The sequence below is a fragment of the Charadrius vociferus genome, unplaced genomic scaffold (assembly GCF_000708025.1).
Source record: "Charadrius vociferus isolate BGI_N301 unplaced genomic scaffold, ASM70802v2 scaffold178, whole genome shotgun sequence".
Classification (NCBI taxonomy): domain Eukaryota; kingdom Metazoa; phylum Chordata; class Aves; order Charadriiformes; family Charadriidae; genus Charadrius; species Charadrius vociferus.
Genome location: NW_009649717.1, coordinates 2,803,494 through 2,818,025, shown reverse-complemented (window position 1 = coordinate 2,818,025; position 14,532 = coordinate 2,803,494). Strand labels below are relative to the sequence as shown.

Below are 14,532 nucleotides of genomic sequence, written 5' to 3'. Positions count from 1 at the left end.
AGTTTTGTTGGAATGTTATTTATCCAGCCCATTTTCCAGCAAGCACAAGAAGATTGCACTGTAATTCTTAGTATCCTGCCTTAGGCTAGATATTCCATTGCCTCAGCCTTCCCCCCTAAACAACATTTCTTGATGGGGTAGGTGCGTGTGTTCAAGATACAACCTTGAAAGTGCTTAGGACAGAATTACGCTTGCAGCCTTCTTCATCTCCCACCGATGTCCTGCTTCTCCCAGGAGAAAAGATTTCCTGGTTAGAAGTGCCTTACAGATGAGGCTCAGTGAGTCTCCAGGTGTTACTTCTGTTAAGGTTAGGGGTTAGGTAAATCTCTGTCACTGAGAACAGGAGAGAGGAAAAGCCTCTTTCAACTAATTTGATAGGAAGACGCCCATTTTTAGCTGGTTTCACTTCTTGTAAAACAGCAGGCAATATTTGATTTTTCAAGAAAAATTGTTACATAGAATTTGTTTTCTTTCTTCTTACAGATAAGCATGTATAATAAACACTGTAAGAATATGGGTGGATTTGGTTGTGGTGGGGTTTTTTGTTGTGGTGAGCATGAGCCTTTCAAGCTATCATTTGTTTCAAAAGTACCATCTTGAAAGCATATGTTCAGTCAGCTGCTCATGCTGTTTGTGTGTTGAATCTTGTGCTGAAAGAAGAATGGCATCAAGCTGATAACTCTGAGAATTTCAATGGAAACACGTCTACAGCTCTCAGCGCAAGTGGTTGCTTCTAAGTCAGTGTGTCAAAGCCTGTTTTCTCTGAATCAAACTAAAGTGGCTTAATGGAAAACTAACTTGCTGTAGCAATCGTGGAAAGACTGAGACCATATGGACTGCTGGCATGAGTGTACACTGAGACCAACTTTCTGTTCCTGTAGGCTAATTGGAGATTTCTGAGAGTTTTGTCATAGCACATTTTATAATCAGTTGTTAATGAAAAGCAAATGGGGAGAAACGTATTCAAAGCTGAAATTGTCTCCCAGAACAGGAGTGGTACCTTGCATGCTGCTGTTGCTGTGTGCTGCCACTGCAACTAGAATGAAAAGAGAGAGGCAATAAAGGCAACCTTTAAGTTCTTCAAACTACATAGCACCTGGGGAAAAGACTTCTGAGTTCAAGCATAGTGGAGATATCGAAACCCTTCCAGGTTGTCTTTGGGGAAACATGTCCAACAGGTTTGGGAAGAGGAAAGTACTTGATCTGTCTAACTGAGGGAAGAGAAAGGAGGAGGGGAGTAACTTCCTACAGCTGTTTGAAAAATGCAAAACTCATAATACATGGATATTGTAACCATGTGATGTTTTCTGTCCTGCAGGCATGCATATCACTCTGTTTCAACACCTCCTGTTTGCCCTCAAAAAAACATAGCTGATGTGAAACTCCAAACAGGATCCACATCCGTACAAAGCTCTGATGCGGTCATTATCCACCCTGGTGCTATGCTCGCGATGCTGGATCTTCTGGCCTCTGTTGGATCAGCTACACACCCAGAGGTAAGGAAAAAATTCTGCTGTCTTAGGCTTTGAGAGTGACTAGGAAAAAGGATGGCTGTGGGAAATGGGAAAACCGATGATGTCCTCTTGTTTTGTGCTGAGAAACTAATACATTTCATAGACTAAATGAATTGAATAGCCGGTGACATGGAGGTGGGATAGAAATTGTTTTCTTTCAGAGGCTTTGTTTTGTTTGTCTCTTTCAAACTCCTGGCAACAATGTAAATTGAAAGACATGTCTGAAGTGGCCATCAGGTAAGTTTCCAAGCACTGTGATTAATTCGTGGTTTCCCTGATGTATCAGGTGTTAATGTGTAGTACAGGGAGGACATGGGACTGGACGTTATAGCTCAGCGTATATGTGTTGTTTGAAATAGCTGGAATATGTTCTAGTTCCAAAATTGTACTGCCTGCTTTGTACAATTCCCAAACCAGAACTTCTACTGGTGGTTTGTATATATGAAGGATTTGTTGGACATTTTTTGAAGTTGCGTAAGTATTTTTTGAGATGTCTTCCCTGAAGAACACGGTTTATTTTTTTAAGAAGGAGTTCTGAAAGCTTACAAGAATGACTAGACTTGATTCCTGTTTCTCGTCCTCTACCAGTGATGAGTGTGACGACTTTCTGTCTTCGGGACATTAATTTGGCAGTTATGTTGCATATATCTTAAATTTTGTAGAGATGATGATGAGGAGGAGCAGAATGAAGCCCCAAAAACCCAAGGAGACCTGCTACACCACTTAGGCACACACAGGTCTATGGGGCCAGATGGGATCCATGCAAGGGTACTGAGTGAGCTGGCGGAAGCACTCACCAAGCCGCTTTCCATCATTTGTCAGCAGTCCTGGCCAATGGGGGAGGTCCCAGTTGACTGGAGGTTAGCAAATGGGATGCCCATCTAGCCCAGTCAGTGGGGGTTCATGAAGGGCAGGTCCTGCTGGAATAACCTGCTCTCCTTGAAAACGTGACCCGCTTAGTGGATGAGAGAAAGGCTGTGGCTGTTGTTTACCTGGACTTCAGTAAAGCGTTTGACACCATTTCCCAGAGCATTCTCCTGGAGAAACTGGCTGCTCGTAGCCTGGACGGGTGCACTCTTTGCTGGGCAAAAAAACTGGCTGGATGGCCGGGCACAAAGAGTGGTGGTGAATGGAGTGAAATCCAGTTGGCAGCTGGTTACAAGTGGTGTTCCTCAGGCCTCGGTATTGGGGCCAGTTCTGTTTAATATCTTTATCAATGATCTGGACAAGAGGATTGAGCGCACCCTCATTAAGTTTGCAGGTGACACCAAGTTGGGTGGGAGTGTTGATCTACTTGAGGGTAGGAAGGCTCTACAGGGGGATCTGGACAGGCTGGATCGATGGGCTGAGGCCAATGGTGTGACGTTCAACAAGGCCAAGTGCCGGGTCCTACACTTGGGCCACAACAACCCCATGCAGTGCTACAGGCTTGGGCAAGGGTGGCTGGGCTACAAAAAAGACATTGAGGTTCTGGAGTGTATCCAAAGAAAAGCAACGAAGCTGGTGAGGGGTCTAGAGCACAAGTCCCATGAGGAGCAGCTGAGGGAACTGGGATTGTTTAGCCTGGAGAAAAGGAGGCTGAGGGGAGACCTTATTGCTGTCTACAGCTACCTGAAAGGAGGTTGTAGCGAGGTGCAGTTCACTCTCATTTTCCAAGTAACAAGCAATGGGACGAGGAAATGGCCTCAAGTTGTGCCAGGGGTGGTTTAGATTGGATATTGGGAGAAATTGCATCCCTGAAAGGGTTGTCAAGCATCAGAAGAGGCTGCCCAGGGAAGTGGTTGAGTCACCCTCCCTGGAGGTCACATAGGTGTGGCACTTAGGGACATGTGGTGGACTTGGCAGTGTTGGGTTGATGGTTGAATTCAATGTTCTTAGAGGTCCTTTCCAACCTAAATGACTCTATGTTAAGTTACTGGGAATAGCTTAGCAGTCACAAAAATAAAAGTTCTTAGTACACTCTAAACACATAGAACTTCTAAACTAACTCATTTCTGCTGGTGAAAAGGAGAGGTTAGTTTAACCATCCCTACTTGAAGCGTGTTTCTTTACAATGGTCATGGTTATCCTTCATATAACTTATCCTTTTTCATAAAGAGATGGAAGTGTCTCTTCACACTCACGCACTCACACCCCCCCAACACACACACATGTGCATATATTTAAGTATAGGATGTTTTGTGTATTTACTGCTAATGGTAGCTTCCTTTTCATTATTATGCATAAGGGCGTTCTTTTACTTGTCTTCACAGTTTGCATCTTGTTGAGTTGTGTGCTCTTCTATTTTTCAGCATGCGCTGGATCTCCAGCTGGCAGTGGCCAATATCCTGCAATCTCTAGTGCATACCGAGAGAAACCAGCAAGTCATGTGTGAAGCCGGGCTCCATGCACGACTTCTACAAAGATGTAGCGCTGCTCTGGCTGATGAGGACCACTCGCTGCATCCGCCACTCCAAAGGATGTTTGAAAGGCTGGCCTCCCAGGCTCTGCAGCCGATGGTGTTGAGGTCAGAAAGATAGCACTGAAGTCCAGTTGAGTTGATCCCTGCTGCCTGCGCTGACGCTGGTTGGCTGTAAATGGCTTGGCTTGGTAGAGAGCATAAGTGACCTTCTGTGTTAGTGATCCCCCAGTCAAATAGGACACATGGGTAAAACAAAGCTGAGGTCACTTACTCACTTCAGCCTGTGGTCTGCCTTTCCAGATGAGTTCAGCTTTGCTGAATGTGCATCAGTGAGCATCCTCATGTTCTCCTGCAGGGTGCGGCAGCCTCCTGCCAAGTCTGGAATGCAGAGAAGGGAAATGGGAGCTTTATCAAGCTTGTTTGATTAGTTAAAAGAATGTGAACTATAGAGAGCATGTGTTGAAAACTTAGTTTTGAATGTATCAAATGTGTTTCTTGTAATTATGCATTTGTTTATTTTCTTAGTTAAAAGTTAAGTTTATTACAAGTAATTACTGTCTTTTTTAAGACAGTAAGAATGGTATTAGATTTGATGTCATTCTAGGCAAATAAATAGACAAAACAATTTGTAAATTTTTTATTCTCTTTCTTAGGGAATTTTTACGCTTGGGAAATCCTTTGAATTGTGGAGCTTGGGACAAAAAGCTGTTGAAACAGTACCGAGTGCACAAACCCAGCTCACTGAGTTTTGAACCGGAAATGAGAAGTAGGTGCTGAAGTCCTAGAAATTTGTGTAAAGAACGTTTCATTGACATCCTCCAATGGCATACTTATGTAAAATTTGTAGATAAGCATCTGTAAAAACTTAAGTTCACCCCAGCTTAGTATGAGTGTGAAATCGTCAGAACAATTCAAGTGGAAAAATTTGTAAAAGCAGAGGGAATGTAGTACTCATATTGAATGTATATCTGGTAAGGTAACTATAATTTTTTATTTTAGGAACAGTAACTAGTAAATATGACAGTAGTTTGCTTTTAAGTTCTTGAGTAGATCCTGGGTTTGTAGTTATTTAACAGTAAAAAGAAAATATTTTTCTCAGAAAATTTCATGTGTACATCACGTTATTGAATCTATGTAGTGTCTCTCATGGGTTCAGTAAAGTGACAGATAAAATAACTGAAATTCTACACTTAAGCATATTTCCATTTATTTCAGCTAGAATCAAGAACCTGATTCATCATTAGCATCACTAGTAATGAGAAAGAAATAGAATTAAAAAGAAAACAGGCACAATTTACCTAATCTGGCAGAATCTCTATCTAATAATAATAATTTCTCTTATAAAGAGGTAGAATTTGGAGTTGGAACACCCACTCTTAATTATTTAAAGTTCAGCGGTCCCTTATTAACCATGAATTTTTCATGGTAAATATTTACAATGGTTTTACTCATTGCTCACTTTCGGTATGTTTACTTTCCTAGTATATTAAAATTGAAAAATTGAAATCTTTAGTAGTATGTGATAAGCATGTGTTGAATTATGAGTGCATAGTAACTTAAAAATTTTCAAGAAAATAGACAGACTTGCATCAGCATTAAAAAGAAAAGAAAAAAAAAAAAAAGGTGAGGGGACAGCACCATGACAACTCAACTTCCATTTTAGCCCTGGCATTAACGATGGGAAGGTATTCACAATGTATTTTGATGGGATATTCACTAGATATTCCTAGATGATAGATACACATACGTACATGTATGCAGTGGAAACTTTCATTATACCTTTGTGTGGTATCCTGTAACGGCAGTTCATCCATCTGATAGAATGCTCTGTATTTTATCAGCAATTACGCATCAGCTCTGATTTTTCACGCTGGAAAGTTACATCTGTTTTCCAGCTGCCTAATGAATCAATCCAATAAACTGACTGAATGTCTGTAATCGATGGATTCCTCCAGCCAATCCAAACCTCTCTTCCACATGCATTCTTTCCTGTTATTATCCATGTGTTGTAGAGCTTGGGAGTAGCTGTTCGTGTAGTATAGGAGAGTCTCAGTAAATGGTAATACGGAGAAATTATTGATAAGTTTCCAAAGTATGTGATATTTATTTCTGTGTGTCAGCACAGTCATCATATGGCCAGTTGTAACGCATAGTTAAAAATACCTTAGTTGAAATGTTTGAATTATTTAAAAGGAACTAGAAAGTATCCTGGATGGTACTGAATTACAACCATTACATAATGAAATAAATAAACAAAATAACTGAATTCATGTTAGATCAGGTTCAGTACATTTAAAAAGAGTAGGAGAGATAAAACTTGTCTCTTGGCCAGTGTTTGTGTATTTATTTATTATTTTTTTAATAGAGTATTATCACAGGGGAAAGTACACAATGAAAATTGTGAAAATGTGAGTCTGAAAAGTTTTTAACCTAGGAAAGAGAAGGCAAAGCTAGTGTCTGAATACCACGAGTTACGTTAAATTTCCTAAGCTAAGCTTAGTGACCTTTCTGCGTGTTGGAGTTCTGAGGCTTTTAGCTCAGAGTTACCGCATCTGAAAAACATGAAGCAGAGGTTTTCCTGCCTGTTAAGTCAGGTAGCAGTAATGTGCCTGAAACGGAGCCTCTGCGAAAGGGACACTTTTGCAATGTTAGGTAGTAGGATGGCCTCTTGGCTCTGTTTTTTGGCTTTACCACAGACTTTCTGTAATACCTTGTGCAAGATGCTCGTCTCTCTGCCTCAGTTGAATGTTTTTCTAATGACCGCAATACTTCCCAACTCATAATCTTCTAACTGAGAGGCTGAACTAGTCGATGATGATTGACAGTTCAGCTATTGCATTGGAAGCAGCACTTGAAAAGTCCAAATAAATAGCCTGAAAATGCTTCCCTTTTGCAATGTTGTGTTGTTTCTTGGCTTCCACTGTAGATAGCATGGTTACCTCAATGGAAGGTCTGGGTTCTGACAGCGTCTTCGGTTTGCATGAAGACAGCCACTATCGGATAAGCAAGAGCCTGCTCAAGCCAGCAGAAGGGAGCACAGTACCCCTGACGAGAGTGAAGTGTTTGGTTTCCATGACAACCCCACATGATATCAGGCTTCACGGATCATCAGTTACACCAGCATTCATTGAGTTTGACACGTCTCTTGAAGGGTTCGGGTAAGGTCCTACAGTGCTCTCAAATAACATGGGCCACAGTGCAATATTTTCTTACTTTCTTCTTTCAAAGAAATACTTGTAATTTTTAATGGACCATTTGCAAACCCAGAAACAAATGAATTCTGTAAAGACAAGAGGAATACTTCAAGCCACATAAATGGCATTAATGCCTTGAAACCAAATGCTTGCTTGCCATGTGTGAAAGAAGAAGTATGTATGTATCTAAACATTGATAGTACCCTCTCAGTTCTGGATTTCACGTGCCTTTTAAAATGAAGGAACTCAACATACCCTTGCAGAAACTCATTAGTTGCTAGAATTTGTGACACTTGAATGGCCCAAATGCTCTGAAACCCACTTAAAATTGCTGAAGAACTTGGAAATGCGGAAGAGGGCAAATCAGAAATACAAGTAAAGCAGAGAAGTTGGTTATGCTGAGTCCAGATAACTGGAAAAAAAATATTATTAATTGGAGGTATAGCCTGAATATAATGCTTAAGTCATTTTTTTCTTTTAGCACTCAGTATCACTTTCACTTACTGTTTTTCGTTCTCTGATTAAACACCTGCTGAGTGAGGCACTTTATGAGGATCATGTAATATGATTTAACTTGACTGTTCAGAAGATGAAGACATGATTCCATTCTTGGCATCTGTTTAAGGAACATGTTTTGTCTTTTTGGTTATAACAGTCGGAATAGAAAAACCTCAAAACACTCATTTTGTTCTTTGCTAAGGGGTAGATATCTCAAAAATTGCTATAAAAATTCAGACCAATAGTATAAGGAATAGTATAATTCCTTAATTGCCTGCAGACTGGTCCATAGGCAGAGGCTTGCAAATAGGCCGAAACCTAGTAACTTGGAGAGGGCAGTGTTCTGAGGTACATGCAAGTTGGACAATCGTGGATGGCACCTTGAATAATATGTAATTGTTCCGAATTTCCCAAAAGCTTAAAAACCTTGACTACAAGATTTATTAAAAGGTCTTTAGTGGCACGAACCACCAAATAAGACAACTGCTGTGAAGCCCAAAAGAGTGTGACAAATTCTTGCATGAGACGAAAAGCTCCTCAATGTTTTTGTTAGTCTCTTTTTTAAAAGAATTGTGAGAAGAGGTAAAAATAATCTGTTGTCCATGGCTGTGTACCACAATTTCATAAAACCAGAAACAGCTCCACCTGACAGAATCATTCATCTTGTCTTTTTCTTTCCAGACCTAATATTTATACTACTGTGTTTCTTAAATGTATTTCTGCTCTGACATGGCCTTTGACAGAGCCACTTGTTTCTTAGTGCACTTGTTCCAGTTTATTTGGGATGACTGGTCTGAGAGCAGAGTCCAGCCTCCATGTCTGGGAGCTCTGCTTCTCTGTCATTCTCTTTTCAGCTTTGCAAAGCAAGGATGCATCTAGCCTTCATATCCAGTATAGTCAGGGACAAACTTTTCTTTGAAAACAAATGGTACTCAAAGCTCTGTTCTACATCCTTCATAAGAGAAAAAAAAATGTTTTGGACCTAAGAAGAACTTAAAATAGGTTAGTGAAATGAATTGTCACTGTGGATGCTCCAGGGGATTTGTAGGTGCTACTAAAGTGTCCAAAAGTAATCTACATAATGCAGCTGTGACTCCTTGTAATTTCAACGGGTCACCTAAGAAGGTTGCTATAATCAGTAAAAAAAAAATTAATTCTAAAACCTTGTTGGTCTGTTTTAAAGTGCCAGGGTGTTTCACGAATGCAGCAGTTGGCGTACCCTTGCAAGTTATCTGCGTAGAGAGAACATGTTTGTAACACTACTGACCATGAGGGAATCACCCAGAGAAGAATATTTTCAAGGGGGAGGAAGAAGTATATAATGAGAACTCTAATCAAAAGGAAGATAGTAGTGACCAGAACCATGGACTGCTGTTGCTTCAAGATGGGTGGTCAAGTTAACTTCTTATAGCTTACGTGAGAACAAACTCCTAGCTCTGTCAGGCAACTCAGCTACAGTATACTTTAAACTATGCTGATCAAGTGTAAATGTCAACATAATAATGATCTTCAGCAGGTAGAAGAGCTGTTGTTTTGCCTCCAGTAGGGCAATCTATACAAACTGAAAGCTGAACTGCTGTGGGGATTCATTCCAGCTTGGGTAGGCTGGTCACTGTGAAACCATCTGGGCTCTTAAAATCTTTTCTTACTTAAGGGATTGTTGCTGTACTGTTTATATCTGTTTCTGTTGTATCCACAGCATCGGTGGCTCTTGTAAGGACCAAATGCAGATAATCTGGTGAAATATGATGTTGCTGTGAGAACATACGTAATTAAAATGAAAACACCATAGTATTCAATTACTAGATTGTCTTTGAATATTTAGCTAATCCAGTCTCTTTGAGAGTCCAGAATATCTCAAAGGCTACAGTGAGTTGTGGTTGCCCACAAGGAAGCACCTTATGCTATGGAGCCATGTGGGCATAAGTCTCTGTGCCTTTGCACCAAAGATAAATGCTGCCAAAGCTCTTTGCACTGGAGATACTGTTTAACCTCACAAGGAGAAATCTTGAGAATTCTTTTCTACTTTTTGTGAATAGTATGTATCCGTGAGTCAAGGAGAGTGATGGTGTGCTTATGGTATATTTTCCTAGGCTATATTTGGGTTGTATTGAAGTCCAGTTATATCGACTTTCATAAACTCTAGTGTGTTACTGGTCTTCTGTTTAACAGCTGCCTGTTTTTGCCAAGTTTGGCGCCCCATAATGCACCTACAACTAATGCTGTTACCACAGGACTTATTGATGGTGCAGTTGTCAGTGGAATGGGAACTGGTAAGTACTCAAGTATGACTGTTAGCAGTGTTTTGTATCTGATGTTTAGTTCTCTTAAATTTCTTTGTTAGCCGTGAAGTGACAGTATGGTGTTTGACGTTGTACACTCGTAATTGAGATCTTCTTGTGTGTGTGTTTCTGTTGCTTTTTGCCCCCAAGACAATGAAAAGCAATATAAAATAAAAATGCATGATTGCTTTAAAATACAAGATTTTCAGCAGACGGCTAAATTGTCATCAAGAGAAGCACATGAATAATGAACCTGGATGCATTAAGAACAAGTTAAGGTAGTAGTGTGCAGAGCATAGCAGATGTGGAATGAATTGTAATGCTGTACTTGCAGCTTTGTTCTGCTGAATTCTTGACTGAATTTATTACAGGTGTAGTTACACATGTCATCACAAAAATTCCATCTAAATTGTTTGCTATCTCTTATACTTGTTCACTGTAGGCTGTTCACCCTACAGGAACCTGGTGTGTTGCGGGGCTAACTGAACACGATCACTTAGTTAAAAAAGGTGCTCAGACTAAAAACTAAGTTGAAGGTTTACTGCAGAAAGACAGAAGTAGTGTTAGATAGTAGTTGAAGTCTGTGAGCTCTTTGTTCTCTGGGGGCACCCCAGGAGATGAAATGGAGTCAGGTATATGTGGTGGAGACATCTTCAACAAAGACATCTTCAGCGAGTCACACCTATGGAAGAAGTATCTCATTGTTATATTAGCAGTTTGTGAGAGCTGATCCATTTCTACTTTTTTACATCTAGGGAACTGAAACTGGGTTGTATGGAACAAGCTCAGCTTCAGAGTTGATTTTTGTTTTTAGAACAGGAGGGAATAGTGTGCAATTCTTACTTTAGTTTGTTTTGAAGGAAGCCCCTCTGAGCTACCTTTACGTGACTTTTCCTACAAGCTTGAGTCAGAAATGAAAGTAGTAACTTTGAAGTCCGTGAAGGAAAAGTTTGAGAAAGCACAGCTGGTATCAACTGAGCTGATATGAAAAAAAGATACAGGAACAAGCAGGTATCCTAAGTACTAGCTACTGCAGCTATATAATGGGCTTTCATTTTTGTTTTTAGGTGAAAGATTTTTCCCACCGCCATCTGGTTTAAGCTACTCAACTTGGTTTTGTATTGAACATTTTAGTACGCCTCCTAATAACCATCCTGTGAGACTTCTTACTGTAGTGAGGCGTGCAAACTCCTCGGAGCAGCATTATGTATGCCTTGCCATTGTTCTCTCAGCAAAAGACCGGTCACTGATTGTTTCAACTAAAGAAGAATTGCTTCAAAATTATGGTAAGAATTGTGTCGTGTCATCAGGTAATCCTGACAATATTATGGGGATGTGACAGCAAGTTTATTTTGACCTTAGTATCTAGAAGAATTGTGTGTGGTAGAACTTTTAGTTGTACCTTCACCAGCTCCTAATGGGTTTTGACAATGGAAAAATGCAAAATGTGAACATTTATGTAGAAATTAAGGAGCTTTTGTAACTTACAAAGGAGATTCAGTGTCTGCATATAAAGAAAGATTTTTGCCAAAACCCTAAGTATAGGTTTGTAGGAGGGATTACATCATTGGGTTTGGAAAGTTTTTGCCTTTTATTTGTCTTGTGTCATCCGAGACATCATCTCTTGAGGTGCATATGCTAATTATCTTTGCTTTGAAGAAGTTTGGAAACAGTAAACTAACAGGTTGTGAAAGCTTTTTCAATCTGAATAGTCCCAACGCTGAAGGGCTATTTGAAGGCAATCAGTCATTCATTTCATGTTTTAATGCTATGATAAGTTTTCAGAAAGAGCTTGTAGCTTCATTCAGTATCTGTGATCAAAGGTAGAATTACAGGAGGTGCAGCGACAATCTAAGTGAACTTGGTGAGGCCAGTGAATTTCCTAGAGAGCAAATTTTGGTGCAGTTGGGGGCTTCAGGCTTAGCCATCTCCTGCCTTGTCCTCCATCAGAGCCTCCAAAAATAGTCAGGTTTGACACATTGTTTGTGCACCGTGGCTGTGGAGATGCTGAGAGGATCAGGGCAGCCTTCTGCATATGTTTCAGGCTTAGCTCTTTACCAGACCAACACGCTGGGTTAGAAGCGGTTATCAAAAATCTGTTCCTGCATCTGTTCTTTTCTTTTGAGTGGCAGTCACTAATGAAGAATTTATACAGCTGTTATTATTAACAAAAAGAAAAATAAACAGGAAAGCAGACTGTTAAAGAATATTCCATATTTTCATGATAAGTGGACATTCGCATCGTTAACTGCAGTAGTTTCTCTTAGTGAAAGTCAGGCTCAAAACATGAGCTGAAGACCCATAGTATAAGGAAGGAACTAAACCTCGTAAACTACAAAGATAATGACAGTGTTTTCTTTCTCAGAAGACCAAACTCTTATAAGAGAAAATTACATAAATTTATCTTCATATTAATTGTTTTAGCCTGTACTGGAGCTATAGATCCTATGTTTTAATCTGTAAGCCCTTGTTACCCAACTCTTCAAAAGAGATTGGATTTGAAGAGGCTTTGTCAGAGAGTATCTGAAGGTCTCTGACTACAAAGACTGTTTTTAACTGAACTGGATACTTTGCTTTACTGGAGTGCCACCCTGTTGTGGCTAAGTCATCGTTGGTGGTGTACTGTCAAGTGCTGAGCTGGTAACTACCTGAAGAACTGAGATGGCAGGCCCAGCAGTGCGGGGACTGAAGTACTGACTGTCTATTGTAAGAATAAATGGGGTGGTTTAAGGCTCCTTCTTGTGAGCAAGAATTGTGCTCAAAGGTGTTTAGCTGTGAAAAAGATCTCAAGATTAATTTTGTATCTGAAAGTTAGTTCCAAGTACTCTGCTTTTATCATTTCCCTTGTGCTATTTCTGAAGAAATGAGTTTTCTGCCTGTGCATGTGGCTGTTGGGGTAAGATTAGTGGTTTCTTTTCCTTTGATATGAAAGAATGAAGAGAGATCTGAAAAGCTTTTTTCTGTTGAAGCATTCCCGGGTGTAGAACTTTTGAGCTTTGTCTTTGGTTGGTTGGGGTTTTTTTTTGGTAGGGCTGGGGGGGGTGGTGGTGGTGGTGGGTGGTGTCTTTCAAGTAGAGTGTGGGTCATTCTGCTTTATGATGGAGAAGCTGGTACACCTGCAACCTGATCATTCCCTCTGGTACAAAGTCAAAGGATGCCTTTTAGAGAAATTTAAAAATTGTGTGCTGAGAACTAAAGTGTATTTCAACATTCAGGAGAAGAGAATTCAGCACCTCTTAGTGAAGAAAGACTTGGGAAATTCTTGACGTGTAGGTGGGTGAATTGGAGTTGGGTGGTCAGCAGCTTGTGGTTTGCAGCCCCTGCGCAGAGGCTGGGAGTAGGTTCCTCTGGCCATGTGTTTGGAAGGCAGGCATCCGTCTTCAGCTCCTCACTGTTGATGCAAGGGTGGTTGATGGAGCCACGGATGCAGCTCGCCTCACCCCACAGCAGCTGCTGCTCATGTCAGGTTAGCAGCCTTACCCGGGCTCCACTGCTGATACAGTGGAGGGAAGGCAGGGGTGACTCTTTGCAGTTACAATACGGAATTGTAACAGACAGGATGTTGTGGAGTCTTTTTTTTGACTTGGAAGAAATGTCTCAGCCCTGAGCTACCCTTTCAGTAGCTTCAGCAAATTGATTTTTCCTTAGAACTGCAAAAAGGGAAGAAGAGAAGCCACCATGCTGAGGCTTGAGTTACGAGTACCTGCAGCCTGTGCTTGATGTGTGTCTTGCTAGCCAGACCATGGTATTTGCGGCCTTTATCAAGGAAAAAAATGTCTCAGGCTTTCAACTTCATCTTTAACTTCATTTATGTTTTGTAATTTAACATGATTCTGATGCAGGTGCTTTGAAAGGCAATCTTTTTACTTGTGTCTTCTTTTGTGTGTGACCTAATTAAGCAAGATAGAGGCAAGCTTATACTGGGTGTCTGTGGCCAGGTGCTGGGAGGGCTTCTGTGGGTAGAAACCAGGGCTGCCCCGTGCCAGACATGGACGGTTCTGGCCAGCTCCACAGCACACCCCCTGTGGGACAGCTGAGCCCAGCAGCCAGGCTGGTGGCGCCTTTGGGAAAACACATGTTAGAGAGGGTGAAACGCTGCATGGAGTGAAAAGTAAGGGAAAAAATGAGAGAAAAGTACCCTGAGCTGAGAGCAGAAGGAGGGGAGAGGATGCTCCAGGTGCTGGAGCAGAGATCCCCTGTGGCTTCTGGAGAGGACCACACCAGAGCAGGTAGTGAAGCCTGTGGAGGAGACCACAGTGGAGCAGGGAGAAGTATGACGCAAAAGTCTGGGAAGTATGGGTGCGTTTCTCTTCACGGTGTGAGACAAGTGAAAAATAGCTCTGTAGGTCTGGAGAGACATCTGTTATTTCTTGCTGACTACTGCTGTAAAAACTTTTTTAGAAAAACAGCAAAAGATCTTTCTGTGACTTGCATGGTGGCATGAGAAAGTTAATAAAAGCTTAAGCAAACTAGTCATTCCAGATAAATTTCAAAGGGAGGGTGGAAGGAGAGAAGTATAATTGTTAAACATCTAAAAGAATTAAGGTAAAGGAAGGAGAAATCTGTTGTTGATACTACCAAAACTATACTAGTTTCTTAATGTGCAAGTATCTAAGGTTGTTCAGCCTGTCAAACTGTGACAA

At 40.9% G+C, this 14,532-nt stretch overlaps 1 protein-coding gene across 1 annotated transcript in view; it reads left to right on the top strand.

Annotated features, from left to right (window-relative positions):
- WDFY3 (WD repeat and FYVE domain containing 3) overlaps positions 1-14,532 on the top strand; it is a 117,052-nt gene that overhangs the window by 41,050 nt on the left and 61,470 nt on the right. Inside the window, exons 13-18 of the mRNA XM_009890740.1 lie at positions 1,319-1,496; positions 3,806-4,020; positions 4,569-4,685; positions 6,846-7,073; positions 9,780-9,880; positions 10,957-11,175. Coding sequence (XP_009889042.1) covers positions 1,319-1,496; positions 3,806-4,020; positions 4,569-4,685; positions 6,846-7,073; positions 9,780-9,880; positions 10,957-11,175 — 1,058 coding nt within the window. The remainder of the gene's footprint in view (positions 1-1,318; positions 1,497-3,805; positions 4,021-4,568; positions 4,686-6,845; positions 7,074-9,779; positions 9,881-10,956; positions 11,176-14,532) is intronic.